This window comes from Heterocephalus glaber, unplaced genomic scaffold, assembly GCF_053883595.1.
Source record: "Heterocephalus glaber isolate CG9 unplaced genomic scaffold, H.glaber_assembly_v1.0 deba00001444, whole genome shotgun sequence".
Classification (NCBI taxonomy): Eukaryota; Metazoa; Chordata; class Mammalia; order Rodentia; family Bathyergidae; genus Heterocephalus; species Heterocephalus glaber.
The window spans coordinates 25,278,974-25,303,519 of record NW_028258297.1 but is presented as its reverse complement, the minus strand read 5'-3'; the positions used below and the strand labels follow the sequence as shown (position 1 = coordinate 25,303,519).

Here is a 24,546-nt window from a genome sequence, read left to right as displayed (position 1 = left end):
AAAAAAACAAAAAAAGAGAATTAGGAAGTTCTAATAATTCTCCAAATTATATATTATGTGTTTTCAAAAATATTTCAATACATATGCTAATTTGTTTCATTTATACTGCTAGGTCCTCTTGGTTCACTGAAAGAAAGTTTTATGGGGCCGGGGATTTAGCTCTGCGGTTTCGCCGCCTGCTGCACAAGCGCAAGGACCCGAGTTCGATCCCAGGTACCATTAAAAAAAAAAAAAAAAAAAAAAAAGGCCAAAAGAAAGTTTTATGCTATTATCTATTTGTTTCTTTTCTGTAAGAGTCTTTTTTGTCTATACTTGTACTCTAACACTTTGGACATTCTTTCAAGATTATGGTACACAGCCAGGGATTTAGCTCAGTGGCACCACACCTGCCTTGCAAACGCAAGGTCCTGAGTTCCATCCCCCCCCCGGGGGGGTGGATTATGGTACACAGTGTATTAATGTTATTCTTTAATTTATTATGAAATTTTGCTTTATTTTTTCATAGAAGAAACATTTTTAAAAAATATTTTCTTTATTAAAATCTACTTGCATTACATTGAAGTAAAGTTTTTCAAAACAAAGTATACTATTTCTAGATGAAGCTAAACCAGGAGGTGACACTTAAAGCCTCCAATCCTAATCCACCACCACACCGCTCATAGCAGCCATCTCCCCTTGCTTATCTGTAGCTTTCCACTCCAACAGTGAGAAATCGAGTTCCCACTACCTGCCACCAATGCCCTTAATGGTTTAATGTGGTTTGGAATACAGTATCAAAGGTGTCAGGATTATTAACTACCTCTATGGGAAGCAATATTATCAACTAAAGTACACTGCAACTAGAGAGCATGTGCAATTTTCTTTGCCATTACAAGCTCTATGCATTTCAAAGTTAAATAGGTCAACATCTTTGCTCCCTACCCTCTTTCATGAGGTAGCTTTATGTACTGCTAATACAAACAGATTATTCTGTCTCAGTCTACACACCATCCTGAGATCCCTCAACCTCCTAAGTGATTGTCTTTAATTTGCATTCATTAATGTTAACTCTTTTTGGCTGTAAAATTCTACAGGTCTGACAACTGTGCATGATATTACTCGTCCTCTAAATACATAGAATCTTATAATTAGACCACTCATTCTTTAGGAAAACATACATTTTTCCAGTCTTCTTCAATTCTACTAAAAAGTAACAGGTCTTCATGTTTGCAGGTACATGCCACTTTTCATAATCTCTAGGAGACTAATTTCAGAAAACTCCACTTCTAACAGTATGTATATCTTATTTTATAACCAAGTTCTGAGAGTACCATTTGAGTGTCCAACACTAAAACCATTAATGAAACCATTTTAAAAAGTTACAAATTCATTACTGCTTTCACTTCCATTTTGACCTTCTTATATATAAACAGGGATGGTATGCATTTCTTATTCACCCCAACTCATTGTAATGATTTAACAGTCTATTCTACTGAACAGTGCCAGTTTAAAATAATATATGACAGTATCATTAGATCAAACACCAGTATGCAGCCGGGGATTTAGCTCAGTGGTTTTGCCGCCTGCTGCGCAAGCGCAAGGACCCGAGTTCAATCCCTGGTACCAAAAAAAATAAATAAACACCAGTATGCAAGGAACTACATTAAGATCAAGAATATAAATAAGGTAAGAGCATAGAGGCTCTACACCCTGGATATCTGCCCTAATCCAAATTGAAAATCTCTTATATGCCTGTTGCAATTAAGATTCCAGATCACACTGTAAGATGGTTCTACTTCCTAAATGTTGTATTATTCTTCATCCATGCTTCATGTATTCAGATTTTTAATGTAAAAACCAAGTTGAAACATTCGGTTACAACTGCAATATGAAAGGTTGGAAGTCCTCACTCTAACCTAACAGCAAGTACAAACTACAAAAAACAACTCTTCTTAGATGCATCAGAAGCAAGATTATAGGACAAACCACTATCCCAAAACTGGGGAGACACACAAATGGACACAGAATCATAATTCTCTAGAGCAAAACCACATGGCAGAAGCCTCCACAGTAACCAGTAGTACGGTAGGAAAGTCTGAACTGAAATCAACAAACTGCTGGAGGCAGCTTAGTATGAACAAATCTTACATTTAAATCTCCAGTCAAGCCAGGCACGGAGATGCACACCTGTAATCTCAGCACTTGGGAGGCTGAGGTAGGAGGATTCCCACCATTTTGAGGCCAGCCTAGCTACACAATGAGTTCAAGGCCAGTCTTAACTACTGAACAATTCATTCCTGAGGACTGGTTGTAACTCAAGTTGGTCAACTGCCTTCAAAGTTTCTCTACTGTACAATTTTAGGCTATAGTTTCTTCCAGGCAGATCTCAGTGTTCTCAGAGAGACACTGGCGCAGATTTCTTAACCCCCCACAGGAAAGGATGCTGTAATGTTCCTTCTAGAACTCTTTAAGGGTTAAATCTGTATCTGAGGCCATTTGGAAGCACAAGTGGCCAGTATTTGGGTCATAACTCAACACTTTGGTCGTAAGTTAAAACTAAAATTCCGGTCATAACCAAAGTTGTTCGTATGTCAGGCCGGTGGTAACTCGAGGGTTCACTGTAGCGAGATCTTATCTCACAAAACCAAACAAAATCAAAACTTCGGCCAGTAATCCCAGCACTGAAGCAGGAGCAGTAACAGTCTGAGGCCAGCCGGGGGTACATGGGGATTCAAGGCCAGCGTGAACTACAGAACAAGACTTTTTTTTTAAAGACAAACTCCAGAATGATCCACTCATATACAAACCCCTTCACATTTAGTGAGTTTTACCTCCAATTCAACCAGGTGCTCACAGTGAAGACCAAAAAAAGTCCCCCAACTCTTCCAAGAGGGAGAAGAAAACTAAATACTTTTAAATATGCCAGGGAATTCTGTTCTTATCAAGATTTGCCCTCCAGACAATCTAATTTACCAGTGCCTAAGTTACTGAAGTTTTATCAGAGCTGACCTACTGAAAACACCCAACTCCAGCTCCCACTACTCTGCCACAAATAGGAAGAGAAAGTCTATTTCTAACCATCCTGTCCCAGGATGGTGGGGAAAAAAAAACAAGATGCACTTGTAAAGCTTTTGCTCCAGAGCACAGGTTCCCGATAGGACTGAGACAGCCACAGGAGCCCAGGCTGCTTTCCCGCTCCCTGTGTCTTCACCATTACATTACTGAAGGCCTATTTACCACAGCTCCTCTGTATTATATCCAACTTTCAGCCCAAAACTACAAGGTATATTAAATAGCAAAAAAAAATAAAGATTAAAAATTTAAAAAATAGTTGGAAGAGAAAGAGCAGGCACCAGAAAAAGACTTGGATATGGCAAAGATGTTGCAATGAGCAGATTAGGAATTTAAAACAATGGTGATTAATACGCTAAGAACGCTAAGGGAACTAAACAAAGGCACGTAAGGACAGATGGACGAGGTAAGCAAAAGACGAAAATTCTAAGAAAAAAATTTTTAAAATGCCAAAGATCAAAAACACTGAATAAAAATGACAGGCTGATTAACAGACTGGACATGGCTAAGAAAAGAACCTCTGGACTTGAGGATATGTCAATAAAACTAAAACTGAAAAACAAATAGAAAAAAAGACTGAAATACATGAACAGAACAGCTAAGAACAGTGGGACACTGCTAACAGTATAAAAGCCCATAAAGGAAATACCAAAAGATGAAATATTTGAAGCAATAATGACTTAGAATTTCCCCAAAATTAAAGTCAGATACCAAATGACAGAGCCAAGAAAGCTCAAAGAACACCATGCAGGATAAATTCAAAACAAAACCATATCTTGGCATATCATATTCAAACTGCAGAAAATCAAACATAGGAAAATCTTTAAAAAGAGAAAAACACCTTACCTATATTGATGTAAAAGAATTACATCAAATTTCTCAGAAATGCAACAAAAAGGAGACTAAACTATTAAGGGAGGGGCAACTACTAATGAAGAATTCCGTACCCTACAAAATTATCCTTCAAAACTGAAGGAGAAACAGATTTTCTCAGACCACAATTGATGGAATGTATCCAGGAGACCTACCCTGCAAGAAGTTAAAAGTAGTTCTTCACAAAGAAGGGTAATGATACAGGCCAGAAACTGGATCAGAAAAAGAAAAGAAGATTGGTGGCAGCAAAACAAAACCTTTGTTTTTCTTATTTTTAATTGAGCTAACAGTTTGTTCAAAACAATAATAGCAATAATGTATTCAATGAGTATAGCTTAAACTTATTCTCTCAGTATGAGAGAAATGTGACTTAAGCGTTTAGAAGGGAGGACTTAAGAGTGTTTTGTTCTACTTCTGATGCAAACCTAAAACTGTTCTTTTTTTTGTTTTGTTTTTTGTTTTTTAAAGCAAAGCCTTTTTTTGCTTCAGTTTGCTGCTCTGTAAAGCTTGGAACTTATTTTTGGTGTTCAGCAAACTTGGCAACAAATTCTCATTCCACCTATTTCCCCAAGGATAGCTGTGACCATTAATTACATAAATGTCATTGGATATTTTTTTAAAAAATACCTAGCAGATAAGTAGAGCAGGCTCCTGGGTACGACTATGGGTCATCAAGCATGTCCTCAGGTATTATATATATGGTCCCCTGCCCATTCATCTCTGATGCTGTTCCCCAACTGCTCACACTCTTCCTCCATGATGTTTCCTGCCTTGGAGCCAGATGACCATAGACTGAAGCCTCCATCCCCAAACTGTGAGCAAATTAAACCTTTCCTCCTCTAAATTGTGTTCTGCGTCACTAATAAACATAGTAGCTAAATTCTGTATCCAAAAGAAGGAAAACAAGAAACAGCCTGACAAGTGGGTTAATTCAGTCTGTGGAACTAGGCAGCAAAATGGGACTCTGCTTGTTCTGTACAGCAGTAACACTATGATTCTCCCCAGGTATGCAGTCAGAGAATGTTTCAAGAGACACTGTCCTTCTCCAGGGAAAGCAGAATATGGCAACAGGCCTGAGAGAGTCAGGAGAAAAGCACTCATGACACTCAAGGATGTAGCAATGAAGCTGATCTTTAGTGGAAGGAAAGCTACTGAGGCACACACCAAGGACACTTCACAGAGATGTGATGCTGGAGAAATAGGGCAAACTTTCGCTGGGAATTCCATTTTGCAAACCTAAACCCATCATTCCCATGAGGGGAGGAGAAAGACAACATCCCTTGAGCATCTGTGGACTGAAACAGATTTGTCCCCTGAAGGATTATGATTATCTGAGGACTTCATGTTTAGGCCAGACGGAACCACAAAGAGGAGTTACAATATTTTAACACTGTTAAATGAATGCCAATTTGTATCCCTTGGTGCAAGTCCAGTGTAAAACAAGACTGGTATGTTCTACCATCAAATACTTGTAATCCAGACAAACAGCTCTATGAAGTCCACAACGCTAATACAGATATTGAAATAATATGTATCACAAAGAGATTATGCGGCCCAAAAAAGTTCAGGGTTATTAAAGTATTTTAAAAACTACCAGTAAACGTTTTAACATTCCAAATTTTCACACTAGTATATTTTCATATGGATAATTTTAAAACCTTAAAAGTTTTTTGTAATTTTTCAAAGTAATTCCAAAGCTTCAAAATTTCCAGAAATTTTACAGAGCTAATGTACAGCTGTCAATGGAGAGCACCATGGGGACAATGAAGGTCAAACAAATTATTGCAAAATGGAGAGAGGAAGACCATCTACAGCACTAAAATGTGTACAGATGCAGACACTATCTATTAGCTATGTAAAAGAATTTGAAGAAACCAGGCTGGTATATGAAGTGCAACTGCTAAAAGATTGAATAACATAGTAAGATGTTAGATTCAATAAGGAGCAATTTAGAGGCTGCTATTTTGTAATTTTTAAAACAGAAGGTTTTTTGGTTTGGTTTTGTTTATTTGAGGAGAGGGGGCTAAGCAATCCAGGACAGACTTGAACTCTCTATAGCCCAAGCTGGTCTCAAATTCAGCCCTCCCGCTTCACTCTCCCAGAATCCTGGGACTATGTGCCAACACACCCAGCCAGAGTTAACCTTTTAAAAAAAGAAGAGAAAAATCCAAAAGACAGGTATAAATTTCTATCTAGAAGGCAGCTACTAGAAAGAAAGTATCACACAGCTAGCAGAATAGAGTTCAAGGTGCAGGTAAAAAAGAAAACTTTCTAAGGCAGGGTAAATATTTTCAAGAATCTCTACTAGGATATGACATAAACATTTTCTATTACTAAAATAAAGGCTGACACTGAACTCAAAAACCTCCCCCCTTCACTCACTTAAAAATTAACACTATGAGGTATGCTCCTTGACTATCTCATCATTTTATTCTGAACTCTTTTCAAAAAATTAACTGATGTGCATAGATTAAGGAGTAGTTTTAGTTGTTTTATTTGTTTTTATAGTCAGAAACCTGTGGACATCTAGAAGTACTTAATAAAATTGCTGAATTCAACTAGTTTAGTAATATATTCTGTAGGGGCTTTTATCAGCAATGTATTTAAAAGCCAATTTTAGCGTGCTTCGGAAAACACTTAGAATATATGACAAATATCTCCCTTGCTTCCTCAAAAGCCAAGCTGTAGGCTTACATAGGAAAAATCTTTCTTCATTAACAATTATTACCAACTCTCCGATTATGTAGTCTGTTTGGCCCCTAATTTATTTTGGTTCAACAGGTTCTATTCTGGCTTTGAATTAAGAGAAGATAAACATACTTAGTTCATACTGAAGAATTAAATATATGTGGTTATAGCACCACTTTGCAATAATATGCACATCTGCTATTCATCAAAGCTTATGAAAACCACCACCAGGTTGTTACAAGCTGTTCACTAGCATCCATATGAATGTAATTTTATTGCTGTGTCTGGCCTGATAGTCATTTGTAATGATTTCTGGAAAATAATCCTTAAGTGGAATGAAGGATAAAAGATAGGCTTCATTTCAACTGGAAGGGAATCAAAGCAAGTAAACATATACTAAATTTTCAAGCCAGGTGTGGTAGCGCACATCTGTAACCCCAGCACTCAGGAGGTTGAGACAGGACGACTGCAGCAAGTTCAAGGCCAGCCTGGGATACATAGTTGAGTTCAAGGACAGCCTGAATTACAGAGCAAGACCCTGCCTCAAAAACAATTTTTTTCAAGACATCAAAATTTCTTATGTCAAGAAAGTAAAAAATGTATCAAACCAGGGCCAGGGATTTAGCTCAGTGGTTCCAGCACCTGCCTCGAAACCGAAAGGTCCTTAGTTTGATCCCCAGGTACCAAAAAAAAATGTATCAAACTGAAAATCAGAATAGACACCAGTCACTTTATACAAATTTATTTTATACAAATTCATTATAAACAAAATATGTAATTTCTATGATTAGATGAGGATAATAAATTTTCCCAAAATGTTCACAAGTCCCAAATTCAGTATATACATACTCAATCTGAATCTACCTTCCCATAAGAAAAATACTCAAAAATGTTCAGTTTCAATAAAACTAGACTGAAGAAATAAATTTTCACCCTTTACAAGATATAATTACAAAACTGGGTTTCAACTTGCCAAAGATTAAAACTAGACCTGTATCTCTCGCCATGCACTAAACTAAAATTGAAATGGATTAAAGATCTAAATATTAAAACAGAAACCCTGAACCAGCTGGAACAGAGGTTAGGTAGAACTCCTGAAGACACTGGTATAGGAAAAGATTTTATGAACAAAACCCCAGTTGCCCGTGAACTAGCACAAACAATCAACAAGTGGGAGCTCTTCTTATTAAAAAGCTTCTGCACAACAAGAGAAACCACAAGCAATGTGAAGAGACAAGCCACAATGTTCGAAAAAACTTCACCTGCTATTCCTCAAAGGTCTACTATCTGGAATCTATAAAGAACTTTAAAAGATCAGACCTCCCAAATTTAAACACCCAATCCAAAAACGGGCAGCTGAAATGAACAGACATTTCTCAGACAAATTAGTAGAAATAGCAAATAAACATATGAAAAACTGTTCAACATCACTGGTCATTCAAGAGATGCAAATGAAAACAACACTGAGTTTCCACCTCACCCCAGAAAGAATGGCTGCTATCATGAAATCAACCAATAACAAATGCTGGCAGGGCTGACAGGAACTCTGCTCCACGGCTGGTGGGAGTGTAGACTGGGGCAACCACTGTGGAAATCAGTATGGAGATACCTCAAAGAACTAGGACTGGAAGTCCCATTTGACCCAGCTATTCCCCTGCTGGGTATCTTCCCCAAAGAATTAAAAGAATCATACCACAGTGATATATGTGCACCCAAGTTCAAAGCAGCACAATTTGTAATAGCTAAAACTTGGAAGCAGCCCAAATGCCCATCAACTGGAGACTGGATCAAGAAAATGTGTTTTTTTAATAAAATGGAGCACTACTCCGTCATAAAAAATGAGAAATTAGAGACATTTATAGCTAAATGGATGCACATTGAGGCAATACTCTTAAGTGAAATAAACAGGACACACGTGTAAATACTGAATAGTTTCTCTAGTGTGAGAAACTGAAAGTGTAAATAAGAACTAAAAGGTAGAATAGATAATGTGAAATAGGAAGAAAAGGGACAAAGGGGAAGGGGAAGTGGGAGGGGTAGGAGAAAGGAAAGAAGGGAATGGAATTAATATGAGAAAATGAAAAAATGGAAACAAAGTCTTTGTAAATAGGGAGGGATGGAGGGGTTGAAGGGAGGGCAGGGGAAGGGGGAAAGATAAGAACCAAGAAAGTCATGTAAAGGTGCAAATTTCCAATGAGGAATGTCATTATATTGTATATCTAAAATGTACCAATAAAATAATATTTAAAAAAAATAAAGTTAATGTATCAAAAAAGATGTAATTACATACAAAAGTGACTAAGACAACATTTAGAATTAATCCATAAAAATTAAGTGAACCAGACCTATACTAAACCATATTTCACTTCATGATCCTTGAGCTTGCTTATATAATCCTACCTATATTATCAGAAGTCATCAATATGCATATGAGCAAGAATACAACATACTCAACTATTATATATATGTATCTTCAGTAAGAGCAGCCAATGTTTAAACAAAAAAGAATTTCTTGGATGTGACTCAAGACCATCATTTTTGATGAAATAAATCAGACACACAAATTTAAATACTGCATTGTTTCTCTTGTGTGAGAAACCCAAAGGGTAAATAAGAAGCAAAATGGAGGACAGATATTACGAAGTAGGAAGTACATGTTCAAATGAGAAGGGAAAAAGGGAGGGGGAAGGGAAAGAAGGGAAAAGAGACTTAAAAAGGAGAATGGAAGGAAAAAATGGAAACAAAGCTTTTGTAAATGGTGAAAGGATGAGGGGTTGAAGGGAAGGGAGGAGAATGGGAAAAAAGAATTAAGATATACAGTATCATGTACAGGTACAAATTCCCTATGATGAATGTGATCATTATGGTTGGTTTCGTGGTTTTTTCCCCAATACCGGGAACTGAACTCAGGACCTGAGCTTGCCAGGCAGGTGCAGCGCCACTGAGCTAAATCCCCAGTCCAAATGTGATCATTATGTATGATCACAACATGTACTAATAAAAAAAAGTTAGAATTTCTATTGCTGGTAATTTGGTAATAACCAAAAGCTCCTTTTTTAATAAAACACCTAGAACTATTAACCTTTTTATTTGATTTGCACATACACAAAAAATAAAATATATAAATACCTCTTTCAATGTAGAGCTGAAGGAAGTATCAAGGCAGTAGGAGAAATCTCCAGAGACTAAAACAAAAATGTACAGGAAAAAGTAAAGAGCAGTGCACACTGGACCCAATGCTATGACATCCCTGTGGGCCTCCTGATCCCAGAGACCCGGGGGGGGGGGCGGGCTTCTGATTCAGGGGCACAGCAGAGGAGGCAAGGCCCGGGCACACGAGAAGGGCTATGTTAGAAGTGAAACTTCCACACAAGTGCAGACTCCCAGAGGAAAGCAGAGTAGAAAACTTTGCCCATTGACAAAGAAAGCAAGGGAGCTTTTCTGCTTGCCATAGGCTCTGCAAAGGTAGGAAATGAAAAATCACCACAGACTTTGTAACCACAAGATTACTCTCACGTAAGTTTAAGGTTTGAATTTATTTTATATATATATAATATAAGAACTCCCAACTCCAAAAGTTAAATATAAAAAGTGATTTCAAGTTGAATAGGGTCATGAAAACATAAGTATATTTACTGTCAAAACTCAAATTACATACTTAAGATCTGCACATTTTATGTATATAAGTTATACTTCAACTTTTTTAAGGGCAGTACTGGTGACTGAACCTAGGGCCTTCCTACTGAGCTATATCCTCAGCCCTTTTTTATTTTTTACTTTAAGACAGGGTCTCATTACATTACTAAATTGCCCAGGTTGGGTTCAAACTTACAATCCTCCTTCCACAGCCTGGCAGAGTGCCAAGATTATATAGGCATGCACCACGATGTCCAGCTGATACTTCAATTTTAAGATAAAAAATAAAGTCTTCACTGGAAACACGTCCAGGGTGCTTGGCCTCTCTGGAAAGATAAATCCCCAATGAAGCTATTCAGGATTCTCACAGTCATCCTTTTTGATCATCAGTTCACAATTCAAAACTATGAAACACTCAAGAAATGTTTTATTAAGAGCAGGAATCAAGAGGTATTAAAAACACCAAAAAATAAAGAAAAAGAAAATCAGAAGGATGTCTAAGAACCTTAGACAATTAAAGTCTAACACAGATGATAAAATTATTAAAACACATAAAAGATAAGTGCATGAGACAACAAGACATCATCAATGGCAATAGACATCTCTAACAAAATAATACAAGAAATGATCCTCCATGCATGCTGAATCAATAAATGCATGGCTAATGAATAACTACACACTGGCAAAGTATAAAAGGATCAGCCCACAAAGAACTTGAAGGATAGAAAAGGAAAAGCTTAACTTCATAATAAAAATGTCAACTTTCATCACTTGAACATACTGAATAATCTTAGCATCACTACGAATGGGACAACACATTATATATTTTCTGATGTGATGAATATAAAGTTCATGGAGTATTCATGCCAAAATTCTGAATGTCTCTAATCAAGTCTTTCATTTTCATTTTACAAAAAAACACAAGTGGGTAAAAATAAACCACGCAATACAAGAATATGTTAGAAAATTAAAAATCTAAGACAGTCTGACAATTGACATAGTCTTTTCAATAAGTCAATATAGAGGGGGGAAAGGGTTGAGGGTAGGGGATGATACCAACTGTTCTAGTGACACTTAAGTAACTTTGAAAAACCTTGTTTTGGATCCTGATTCAAACAAACAACTATTTTTTTAAAAATACTTGTTAAATTACTGTAGGTATCTGAGTATGGACAGAATCGCTTATAATATTAAAGAATTGCTCACACTGGAGTATGTAAAAGATAATGATACTGTACTAGGTTAGAATGAAAAACTGGTGTTTTTTACAGATGCAAAATGAAGTATTTACCAGTAAGATACTTGATAAATACCCATACATCTATACTAATTGTACTGGAAAAACAAACACTTTTTCTTCTCATATAGTTAATACAACACAGAATACTTCTGACACCAGGTTAGATGTGAGGAGTTCCTCACACCAAGCCATCTGCAACAGTAGCTGGGTGTCATAATTCAATAATTCTGATACACTCTACTGGCAAACAGCATCAGATACCAGCATCAGGTTAAGGATCCGAAGACCCCCAAACCGCCCTTCACTTCAGGTACCAATTTCAAGCCCCAGGCTATCACATGTATTTCTAACCAGTCAGCTATAAACTGGGGATTCTCACAACCACCTTCTCAGGTTCATGCATTTTCCAAAGTGGCTCAAAGAACTGAAAGAACACTTAATTTACATTTATCTAAGTATTACAAATTATAATACATATGATAGAGATAAACAATCTCATAGAAAAGAAAACATGGCAAGGTCTCGAAAGGTCCCAAGCACAGCTCCTCCTGTCCTGATGAAGCTGGGATCTGCCACTCTCCCCACACAAGGGTGAGCTCAGGGATTTTTATGGAGGCTTCATCAGGTCAGCATGATCAATTATTAACTCACTCGCCAGCTCCCTGCTCCGTCCCAACCTTCTCACCACAGCTTGGCTGTTCTGGTGACCAGCCCCAACTAGATGCCCACCAAGAAGTGCCACACGAGAACAAAAGGCACGTCCATCAACCAGGAAATGCCAAGCCTCAGCTTCAAGTAGGTCACTGGGGTCAAAGCCCAAACAACAGACCAAAAGATGCTCCTAGCATCCCTACCGCTCAGAAAAACAAGGGCTGTAGGAGGTATGTCAGGCAGGGGGCAAAGCCAAATATATTTTCACAATTATCAAATATAAATAACTAAAATAAGTGGAAGAGACAGGAAGGCTCTAGATAGAATTCTAATGATGAACATAGAAGCAACAGAACTAGAAAAATCATCATTTGGCAAACACTACAGTAATCACTACAGGCAAAATCCATCAAGGAATACTAAAAATCAGTGGAAAAAAATATGAGAAACAAGAAAAATGCATATCCCCAAAAACTTATTACAAAGAAAAAACAAGTAACTACATTGGAAAAAACTGGCAGACAACACCATAACCAAATGATCAAATGTAACACTGTCTGGCGCCAGAGATTTAGCTCAGTGGTTCTGCCGCCTGTCTCACAAGAGGAAGGTCCTTGCAAGCAGAAGGTCCCAAGTTCAATCCCCAGTACCAAAAAAAAAAAAAAAAAAAGTAACACTGTCTGTATCTACATCACACCTGCCAATAAGGTGACCTAAGAAGGGCACGACATCACTTTGTAGTATTTCTGTCGAAAATATACAACATTTATAATCATAAATGCATATAACCATCAGAAGTACCACATAAATCAAAACTGTGGAATAATCTACAAACAACTAGCCAGTAATCTTCAAAAATCAAAAATGTCCAAAGTATGATGGGTATGGTGGCACATACCTGCAATTCCAGCACTTGGGAGGCTGAGGCTGGAGGATCACCACAAGTTCAAGCCCAGCCTGGGCTACATAGTGAGTTTAGGGACAGCCTGAACTACAGAGCAAAACCTGTCTCAAAAGAATAAAAATTCTTTTAAATCGGGGTTATAAATTTAAAAATCCATCCCAAATAGGAAAGGTTCAATAGCCTCCCCACTCCCTCTTCCGCTGTCTCTTGGTCTCCTTCCCATCTCCGCCTTCCTATTATCTGTCTTTCATTCTGCTCTTTATTCCTTGTGTTTCTCATATAAGAAAAACCATGCAATATTTAAGCTTGTGTCTGATTTATTTCATTTAACATTATGGTCAAGGTGCGTCCATTTTTCTAGAAATGACTCAAGTTTATCTTTACAGCAAAGTAGTACTTCGCTGTGTGTAAAGACATTTTCTTTATCCATTCATCTGCTGATGAACATACAGGCTGCTTCCAAGATTTAGCTACATGAATTGCGCTGCTATGAACATGGACATGCATGTAAGAAGTACTTAAAAATATACTTGAAACCAAAAGAAGCTGAACCCAAATGGATTAAATGAGATTCAAAAAGTAATGGTAATATAAGAAACTGGTAGTAAACCTAGTAACACAGAATTTCTAAAATGCTCCTTTAAACAAAGCTACTATGTTGCATTTTTAAAATAATTTAATTTGTAAAAACAACATGGCTTCAGCATGAGTCTTTGGGAAGGGAGCATCAAACAGGTACAGTAATAATCAAAAAATCTCAAATAAGAATCTGGTTCCTCCTCATCTTATCCTGGTCAAAGATCTTGGCTTCTTCACCCAAAAAGTAAGTGCATTTAGCTAGAAGATCCTCAAGACTCCCTTCCAGTTCTAGGACTGAGTAGAAAATAGGCCTGTCCAATTTACCAGGCTGTCTTCCAAAGGTGCAAGCTTCTGAGAGTTCAAAGTAAGATCCCTTATACACAGAACCACACTATAAAGCAAAGTCCTGGGGTTTCAGATTTTAATTTAATTTTAATTTAATCATAGCCACAGGTTCCACGTCTGCTGATTCAAACAATGATAGATCAAAAATATTTGGGGAAAAAACTGCATTGGTACTAAACACGTACACATATTTTCACAGTATTATTTCCTATATTTAGGAATATAACAATTGTTTACATGTCATTTACATTGTATTATGTATTATAGGTAATTTAGGGAAGAATTAAAATATAAATGACAAAGTATATACATTATACACAGATAGTGACCCCATTTCAAATAAGGGATTTAAGTATCTGCAGGTTTCGCTGTCCATGGTGGTCCTAGAACCAATTCCTGGCCATAATGAAGAACAACTGGAATTAGCTATGTGCCTCTATGTAAAAGCAACTGCAAATGGATATGATCTCAGAGAAAGAAAACGATACACTTCTAAACTATTCCATATTTAAAGGGCTAATGAAGGAAATGGGTGCTCAGACTGGTAAGGAAAATCAAAACAGTACAAAAATCAGTAAGCTGAAGAGAAAAATATATAATGAAATGCGGTATCAGTATCAAACAGTGCAAAAAAATCAAAGGCAATCATTTTATTCCTAGTTCACAAATCAGCAATCTGACAAACCCCTACTCCCAAAATTTTGTCAACTTCCAGTGACACAAATACTAAATAAGATCAAAACTAATTTCGGAAGAGCCAGTAACACCAAAATACATGAATGGCAGACAAAAATCCCAAAATGCACAGAACTAATACTCACTAAAGGTACTCATCACCATCACAGTTTCCTTTTTCTTTATGCTAATAAGGATGAATTAATAAAGGGCCATGCTATAAGTAAAGAAAGCTTTCATTAAAAAGCAGAGCTGGGCCGGGGATTTGCCTCAGTGGTTCTGCCGCCTGGCTCACAAGTGCAAGGACGCAAGTTCAATCCCCAGTACCAAAAAAAGGAAAAGCAGAGCTATTAAATAAAATATTAGGCCGGTGATAGCGAATATTTTAGAGCTTTCAATGATACAAACAGCTCACTGGAGCACAGGTGCCAAAGGTTCGCCACCAATGTTCTAGGCTATAAAAGTCATTTAGTTGTATCAAATATTACCTTTCAATACTCCTTTAATAAAACTGAACCTAGAGAGATGGGACAGAAAAAATTAGGCAATACAATTAAAACACTTTAAGACAATGGCTATCCTCTCTGGTCTCGGTGGCATAAAATGACGAAGGGAACATCATTTGGAAAGGTTGTCCCACCGCTGTGGTTCTAAGCCTATCACCTTCAGAAGTCGACCTGTGGCAAATATGGCCAGCCTGCCAAACAAACACAAGAGAAAGTATAACTGGAGTACAAAGGCTAACAGGCAAAATACCAACAGAACTGGGAGAATGAGACACTTAAAAATTGCATCTTGCCGATTCAGGCATGGATTCTGTGAAGGAACAACACGTAAACCCAAGAGAACAGCTATTGTAGCATCCAGTTCATCTGAAGAATTTCAACAATTACTCAAAATAAATGCTTTGGTTTTAAAAGATTTTTTTTTTTAAAAAGACAATGGCTATCACTTGACATAAAAAATTTTAAACTACATAAGAGTTAAGATGCTTTGAAACAAAAAGAAACCCTAACATTTGAGAAGACCCAGAGACTTGTCAAGCCAAACCTATAATCCAGGTTTCCTGACAAGCTTGGTGGTTTTTCTAGTACATTGCTCTTCATTTTAAATAATATGGAAAACTCTGTCTCCAAACATGTATGAACCTATAAAACCTGCCTAAAAGTAACTAGCTGTATTTTCTACTCTCCTTGCAAAAAGAATTATTCATTTTTCAAAGTTATTTCTGTTTGTTTAAGTTTACATTAAGCAGAATTGGATGGGGAAAGTTTACATCAGTTTAAGGTACAGTCATTCTAGAAAGGAGGCCTGTGATGATGTATGCACAAGTTCAAATGTAATATACCTAAAGTACTGACATGGTTGTGTAACTATAAAGATTTTGAACAGTTATCTAAGGCAGGCATGGTTGTGCACACCTGTTAATCTCAACTACTCAAGAGCCTGGGGTAGGAGGATCACAAGTTCAAGGCCTGCCTGGACAACCTGGCAAGACCCTATCACAAAATAAAAAATAAAAGGGGCTGGTGATGTAGCTCAGTGCTCCCTGAGTTCAATCCCCAGTACTGTAGGGAGAGGAGAAAAGTGTTACTTAAGAGTACTTTCCTCACAGGTCTCATTTTTTAAACTTAATGTCAAAACTAAAAGGAACTTGTGCTTAGTAAGAGCATGGCCTTGGGTTCAACCTACAGCACCACGCATGCACATACATACACACATTCAGCTTTTAAAAAAACCTCAAAGGACCCTATCATGTTAAGGAAATTCAGGTCCAAAAAGAAAAAATGAAGCATACTAGTAAATAATAAAGCTAGGTATATACAACAATCTCTAGTGACTATATTTTTATAAAATATGATCTTAGTAAATCTTAATTATGTTTTAAATAGACATTTATAATAAATGCTATCCTGATCTGAAATTCACAAGAGACAATGCTAAAATTTACATACACTTATAAAATGCTTTTTCACCTAAAGCTGGGTGTGGTGGTGCATAGCTGTAATGCCAACACTCAGACAGCTTAGGCAAGAGGATCTCAAGCTTCAAAGGCAGTCTTTGCTACACAAGGAGCTCCAGGCCAGCCTGACTACAAAGGAAGGCAATGGTTTGGGAAGGGGTTGGGGGATTCTCCCCTAATAAGGAAAAGTAATAGAATTATAGTAAGCATAAAGTTCAGTCACAATCTGTCAACAAATATTTACTGAACAACTATTATGTGACACAAATTATTTTAGTTATCTGAAATATACCAGTGTAGAAAATACTTTTAAACACACTCAAGTTATGGTAATAATAACTGGGGACTTAACTCAGTGGTGCCGCCGCCTGCCTGGCAAGCACAAGATCCTGAGTTCGCTCCTTGGTAGGAAAAAAAAAACACCCTATAAAAGCAGATCTTTCAATGTTATTAATATTATACTTAACAATGATAAAAATGTATCTTTAAAATATCTATCTATCTATCTACCTATCTATCTATCTATCTATCTATCTATCTATCGGTTGGGGATTTACCTCAATGGTGCCACCCCCTGCCTTGAAGGCAAAAGATCCCAAGTTAGATGCCCGTACCCTCCCCCCACCAAAAAATTATCATTAAGAGCTGAATTCAGTATAAATTCAAACTTATCACTGAGTTCTGATTTATTAGAGTACCTAAAATGATGTAGAATAGGAAAGGATCCTTAACAAACCAACAAAAAACACCTCAAACTACCTAGAGATTTGTATTTGAAACAGATTCTCAATAGATAGGAACCAAGATAGGTAAATATACAGTAATTGTGGGATCAGACTGAGGAACTTAGGAGTTGCCACAAAGGAATTACTTTTACTACTATAACATAAGAACGATGCTCTCTGTAACTGTAAGTTACTCATTTCTGGAACAATTTTTATACATGCATTTTCTTGTTCCTTAGTCTAAATTCTACACTGCCAGTCATTATTAATCATAGGGAAAAAACTCAGACTACTATAGTAGAGGCCAAATTTAGAGAAAGAAATGAAAATCTTCCTTCAGTTTAGACTCAACAGGCTGATTACACAAAGAACTCCATACATGCAAAAGCACACAGATGCCTGCATTAGTTCCCAGGGCTCAAACAGTACCAGTCATTCAAAAGCTTTCCTTCCACATAAAGTTGATGTGAGAGTTTAGTCAGCTCTTCTAAACTTCGTAACTTAAGATCCTAGACAAAGTGTGTATTTTCCCTCAACACTGTTTTCTGAAATGCAAACTTCATTATTTCTAAAAAATAAATCTGAAAATCGTCTCTTCTGTTTGACAAGTGATGTGCCCAACCTGTAATTACTGTAGCGCTAAAACCACAATCCATGATACAAATCTAAAATTATTCACACTGACAGACTGTTTGATAGAATATATGTTTAAATGCATGATTTAAAATATAATTTAAATGTACTCCCTATTGTGGTAATTATCAAATGTACACCATTTGGCTGACTTATATTTGTTTCCAGTTATGTTATTTTTTTAAATAGACACATAATTCAAAGTAACTTTCCAAAAATTAAAATAAATTTTGAGAAGAACTGTTCAACAAGAAGGGAAAAAAGAGAAAGTGATCCTACCCACCTCTGTATCTCCCTATATTAACCACAGACATCAAAAACAATGAAAGGTAAAAACACATTATTATTGATTCTTCTAGTAATGTCTTAAATCAGTTGAGTTTCACATTTGATACTGAGAAGGAACATGGATAAACTACAGCCTCTAATATTTATCATATGGCAAACTTCTTCCCTAAAACAGTTACCTGACTAGTAGTAAAGATAATTAGTTTTAGGTAACAAAATGGGAATGATCAATTCACTCATTAAATTTTTAGATCTTTGAGCTGAATATAGATATATATATAGATAGATACATATATGTGTACGTATATAGTAGATTAAGGTACTACGATTTAATTATAACCCCTCATAGAAATGATCCAGATGCTGTTCCAGAATTATGGTAATCACAACATCAACCTATATGGGTTACAGTAATCAGCCCATCCTCCTTTAGGGCTTTTGTGGGCCTACCAATTCCTTTAGTACCCTTTTCTTCTCCACACATATACAAAACAACACAAACAGGCATGCTGTGAAGGAGGAGTTATCCCTCCCAAGTTTTCTGTCCTTAAATAGATTTAAAAAAATGACTTCAACCTGATTACAAAATACCTGAACATATAACCATTTAATAGATACATGAGTGAATTTCAGTTGTCACTCATGATAAGATTGAGTATGTCAAGAAAAAAAAGGGAGAAAAAACAAAAAAAATTGATCATCTTTTCCCCAAAGTATTCTTTCCTAATGACCTCTGAAAGCACCAAAATCTTTTTTTTTTTGAGACACAGTCTCACTATGCAGTTCAATCAGGTCTTGAACTATGTATATGTAGTCCAGGCTGGCCTAGAACTCACAGCAATCCTCATGCCTCAGCCTCCTGAGTGCTGACATCACAGGTGTGCACCACCACACCCAAGTGTTCCACAAAGTAGTAACCTTGGACACTTCAACATTTCCTAAAACTTACAAACTGTTAACAAAACACAAAGTCCAATTCTCAAACATAACTTAAATTCTTTGATCAGAACAGTTTACTGTACACACAGCCTCTAAGACTGCCTCCTCAGGAGACCCTCCCTTTTTCCTACCACCACAGCCACTACTACACTGTCTGAGGCTTTATCAGAGTACCATCTGACGTCCACAGATACTCTCATATTCCACCTTAAAATCAATGAATATATCCCTGTGGCTTTCCAGAACATCTAACCCTGGAATTTCACTGTGTTACTGCCCATGTTATCATCCTTCGCAGCCAAAGAAATGTACTCATTTGCCCACAACAGGGCATCATCTTTAACCTCTGTCACTAAATCAGGCAGGCCTGATACCAAGACAAAGGAACACATACAAATCTTTCATTTTTCCCCAAGTTCCATTTTATCACATAAAATTAAGCCATTCTCTTCTATAAACAAAGTAAATGTTCAAGCTTTCCAACATTACTTAAAAGTCAGAGGAAAAAAGATTACATAGTTATTCACAGGTTATCTCTGAACTTTAACCAAATATTAGTAAGTCATTTCAGGTTCGTGTTAGTTACTTACACTGAGCCATAACAGACTCAAGCCTGACAACTTTTTCAGTAGAGAAGTATCAAGGAATGGTATATAGTAAGTCTGAGGTACAGTAATCAGGAAGGCTGCATAGTAAGACTAAGGCAGAGCAACAGAGGCAATGCAGGGACACAGTTCACATTTTGTATGAGATTGTTCCAGTTTAAGTTTCCTTTCTCTTTAGAAAATATAATTTTACTGTAAATATGTTTAGCTGACTAGAAATTAGCTAATAACTTAATTTTTTATTCAATACTGACATATTAAGTAATATTTCAGGTTTAACATAAAAGACATGAGCCAGGTGTGAGGGAACATGCCCACAATCCCTGCTACTCAGGACACTGAGGCAGAAGAATCACACGTTCAAGGTCAGCCACAGCAGCTCAGTGAGACTGAGTATCAAAATATTAAAAAGGCTGGCAATGTAGCTTACTAGCAGAATACCCTGGGTTCAATCCTTCATTATGTATTTAACAGTTATAAGATTTGGAAGACTTGAGCTATCACAAACACTATTCCTTTTAAGTCTTGATTATTTCTCTCCCTTCTAATTATATTCTCATAATTACAAAAAAAAATCCAGAAGAAAACCAAGACCTATATAAATATAGCTGTTCCACAACTGCTATTAAAAACACAATACCATTTAGAGAACCTCTTACTTTAAGAATATAAATTTCCATATTCAAAGCTACTTGACAAAACTGGGTATATAGCTCAGCAGTGTTTTGTAAAATTTTATTGATACATTTTAGATATACATAATGATCACATTCATTACAGTGAATTTGTTACCTGTACATAACATCTTCATTCTTTTTTCTCCATTTCCTTTCCCTCCCTTCAACCCCTCTCCTTATTTAAAAAAGCTTGGTTTCCATTTCTTTCTTCTATTTTTTTTTCCTTTTCCCTCCCCCCCCACCTTGTTCCCCTTCCCATTTAAACATTTTCTTCCTATTTCCCAATATCTATCATAGACTTTGGTCCTTATTTACTCTTTCAGTTTCTCACACCAGAAAAACAATGTGATATGTAAACATGTGTGTCCGATTTACTTAAAAGTACAATCTTAAGGTACATCCATTTGGTTGAGAATGTGCTGTAGATGAGTGGGAGGGCACTTGCCAAGCATGTGTGAGGCCCAGTTTCAATCTCAGCACTAAAAAAAAACTACTTGACAAGGAAACCTGAAAAATTTAAAATTCCTGCCTTTTCTCTTGGTAGTGAGGAGCATATGTGCCAGTGGAGAGAAGCAAGGAGAAAGAGATACAATGGCCTTCATATATTAAACAAAAACTTACCCACTTGAAGGATCTAAGGCAATAGCTCTGGGTTGATCCAACTCTTGCCAAAACAAAACTTTTCGTAGAGATCCATCTAAATTAGAAACTTCAATCCGATTAGTTTCTGAATCTGTCCAGTATAATTTTTCTCCAAGCCAATCGCATGCCAGTCCATCAGGGGACAATAATCCAGAAACAACAACATTCTGAACACTCTCAGTTTTATTAAATTCTGTTCGCTTAATAGCTTCTTCGCTGACGTCACTCCAGTAGATCAAGCCATGACCAAACACAAAGTCCACTGCAGCTGCGTCCTCCAATCCTCCAACTACTATTGTAGCATTCTCTTTGCCATTTGTAGCATCCACCAACCGCAAGTCCCGTCTGTTTGCATAAAGCAACAAAGGGGCCGCTGGAACAAAAAAGGAAAACGTGTAAGTAAAAAGGAAAAAAATGTATTGATTCTTACAGATTGCGTTTCAAATCAGCACTAATGAGCAAATACTACCAAAAATAAGAAAAGTTTAAATAAACCAATAAGGCAATGCCTAAAATCTTTTCATACATAAAATATTATTTTTGCAGCACCTTAAAAGCAAAATGAGGAGTCATTAATTCCACCAGGAAAGTCTTTCCTTATTAAAAGAGTCTGTCAGAGAAAATTAAAAAGCTTAGCTATATTAAGAATGAGCAAGGAGCACAAGGACCCGAGTTCTATCCCCGGTACAAAAAAAAAAGAATGAGCAAGGATACAGAGCCTATAGAACACTTATAGTTAACCAAGCATGCACTTGGGAGAGCAGCTGGCAGTTTCTTAAAGGTTAAACATACCTAGCCATTGCACACCTAGTTATTACTGCAAAAGAAAAACAAGTCAATACAAAGACTTGTATGACATAAATGTTCATATCAATAACCTAAACTGGAATATGATCAACAAACTAATAAACAAACTGTAATATATCCAGAGAAGAGTAATGAACTATTAGTACGTGAAAACTGGATCAACCTCAAATTAATTCAAAGAGAAAGAATTCAGACCAAAAGAAGTATTTCATGACTCCCACCTATAGCAAATTGTAGAAAATGTAAACTAATCTATGATGACAGAAGGCAGACTGAATGCTGTCCTGATGTGAAAAAGGGGCACAAAAGAATCAGAAGTAGAAATTATAAAGGGGTCTGAGGAAACTTTGTGCCTGACAGGCTATGCTATCTTGATTATGATGATGGTTCCAGAGATGTATAGATTTCAAACGAATTTTAGCTGAGCGTGGTAGCACATGACTGTAATCCCAACACGCAGGAGGACTGCCACAAGTTCAGGGCCAGCCCAGGCTACGTAGTGAGACTCAAAAAGCCAAAAACAAAAAACAAAACAAAACAAAAAACTCAACCATTAAATTTTATACTTTAAAAAACTGCAATTTATTATATCTTAAACTATTAAAACAGTCTAACATTGCCAGATCTTTACATCTGAACATTGCAATATCTTAACATTTTATTTTCTACAATACCCTTTAAACAGACCTCATACCAAAACTAAATATAAAGCCTACCTTAAAGAAATAACATTTAAGGAGTCAGGCTCGCTCTGCCCACTTGCGACCAGGAGACCGAACTGAGGCACAGGGGAGCATAAAGGACATTGTCCTGAGCTGCAGAAGTGAACAACAGAGAGGACCTCTCTCAGGCTCCCTGATGAAAACTGAAGCCCATTGGAAAAGTGAAGAGAATCTCTGCAATAAAGGCACACCAGACCACCATGCTTGGTAAGTTGGAGGGATCATCACCTCCCATCAGAACCCAGACTATCTTCAGGGGAAAGGCAGCTGCAACCAGCAGTGGAACCTTGCAGAGTTCAACCCTGCAAGAGGTCAGGGAGCTCAACTTGGGACTTGCAGCCAGAAATCTGCCTGAATCTCACAAGTCTATGACTGGCTTACTGAGACTCACTGACTTATAACTGCACAATGCTGCCCACGTTGTCTACTGTGACAGCAGAGACATACCCTGAAGGAGGCCCTTCATTTTTATCTTTTGTTATTTTCAAAATTACTTTTTTGCTTATTTTTAATTTTTTTCTTCCTCTGTTAAAATTTTTATTTTTCTCTTTATTCTTTCTTTTCTCTCCTTCTTCTCTCTCTCTCTCTCTGTGCCTTGCTCCCCTGCTGCCTCACATTGTTCTTCATCTCCCTTTGTGTTCCTGTTCTGCCCCTAATTCAGATTTCTTCTTTATCTTTCTTTTCTTTTTTTCCTTATTTTGCCTGTGCCCTCTAGCCTCACTGATAACCTTCCCCTATCCTTCTTACCTAACCCTCCCTCCCCAACACCTTCCAACTCCCCATTCCAAGGGTAAAGTTGCTATATTGAAGAGTTTATTCACTATAAACATATGTTGCATTGGTCCTTGATTTTAATTTAATTCACACAGTTAAAGGTGATAGATTAATAACTACCACAAATTCTCATTTTCTAAGAGGTACTTGATGCTATTGTGTTGCTGATTGTATCACTTGGGCTAAGGTGTTGTGATTGATCTAATCAGTTGCCCTTCCTGGTATAATGAAAATGAGACAGATTCAGAGCCATTAGAGAATCAAAACCTAAAGACAAGCTGTATCTGGAAGAGACCTATGAGAAGCAACCACTCCATAAGTGTTCTAAATACATCAACAAAGATATTTACAATAAACAATTTGAAAGTATCAACCCAGGAACTAAACCAAGGACAGTACCAAAAACAAAAATGAGAAGACATCTAAGTAAGGCACAAATTCATACTTCCACCCCACAAAAGGCAAATTCTGGGGGAAACCAGGTGGTAGAGTCTGATAATCAACCACTTGGACACCCTGAACTGATAGCACAGGAAGTAACAAAACAGATGAATGAGGCTCTAGAAACATTTAAAACAGAAATAATTTCCCTGATAACTACAGAGATGGTGAGCAGAGTGAAAGACATGATAAGAGGCTCTAGAACAGAAACATTAAAAAAATAGATGAGCTCAGAAACATGCTGGAAGCCACGAATGTCCAGCATAAGAAAGAAATGGAAACCATGATTGCCCAACGTAAGAAATAGAATCCATGAAACAGATTCAAACAGATATTCAGGAGATTAAGGGAATCTGAAGATAGAATATCAAATATAGAAGACAAGATTTCAGTTAAGGACCATGAAAACAGAGATCTCTTCAAAGTAGTAAGGGACCACAAGAAATCAATCCAGCAGCTGCTAGATGATGCAAAGAAAAATAATGTAAGACTGATAGGAGTCCATGAAAAAACAGGAGAAAGTACAATTGACATAAAAAAACCTGTTCACAGAATAGTAGAAAATGTCCCAGACAGAGGTGGAGAATTGGACATACAGATAAGTGAGCCATACAGAACTCCAACTAGCCATGATCAAAAAAAATCTTCACCTAGACATATAATACTCAAGATCCCAGAAACCCAACAG

At 36.9% G+C, this 24,546-nt stretch overlaps 1 protein-coding gene across 3 annotated transcripts in view; it reads right to left on the bottom strand.

Annotated features, from left to right (window-relative positions):
- Positions 1 to 24,546, bottom strand: part of Lrp6 (LDL receptor related protein 6) — a 144,289-nt gene that overhangs the window by 93,927 nt on the left and 25,816 nt on the right. For 2 of the 3 annotated variants that reach the window (XM_004845872.3, XM_004845873.3), the window contains exon 2: positions 21,094 to 21,487. In XM_004845872.3, the coding sequence (XP_004845929.1) occupies positions 21,094 to 21,487 (394 nt within the window). Of the gene's footprint in view, positions 1 to 9,741; positions 9,765 to 21,093; positions 21,488 to 24,546 lie in introns of those variants that run through there. The other variant, XM_087214088.1, reaches the window with a different exon arrangement.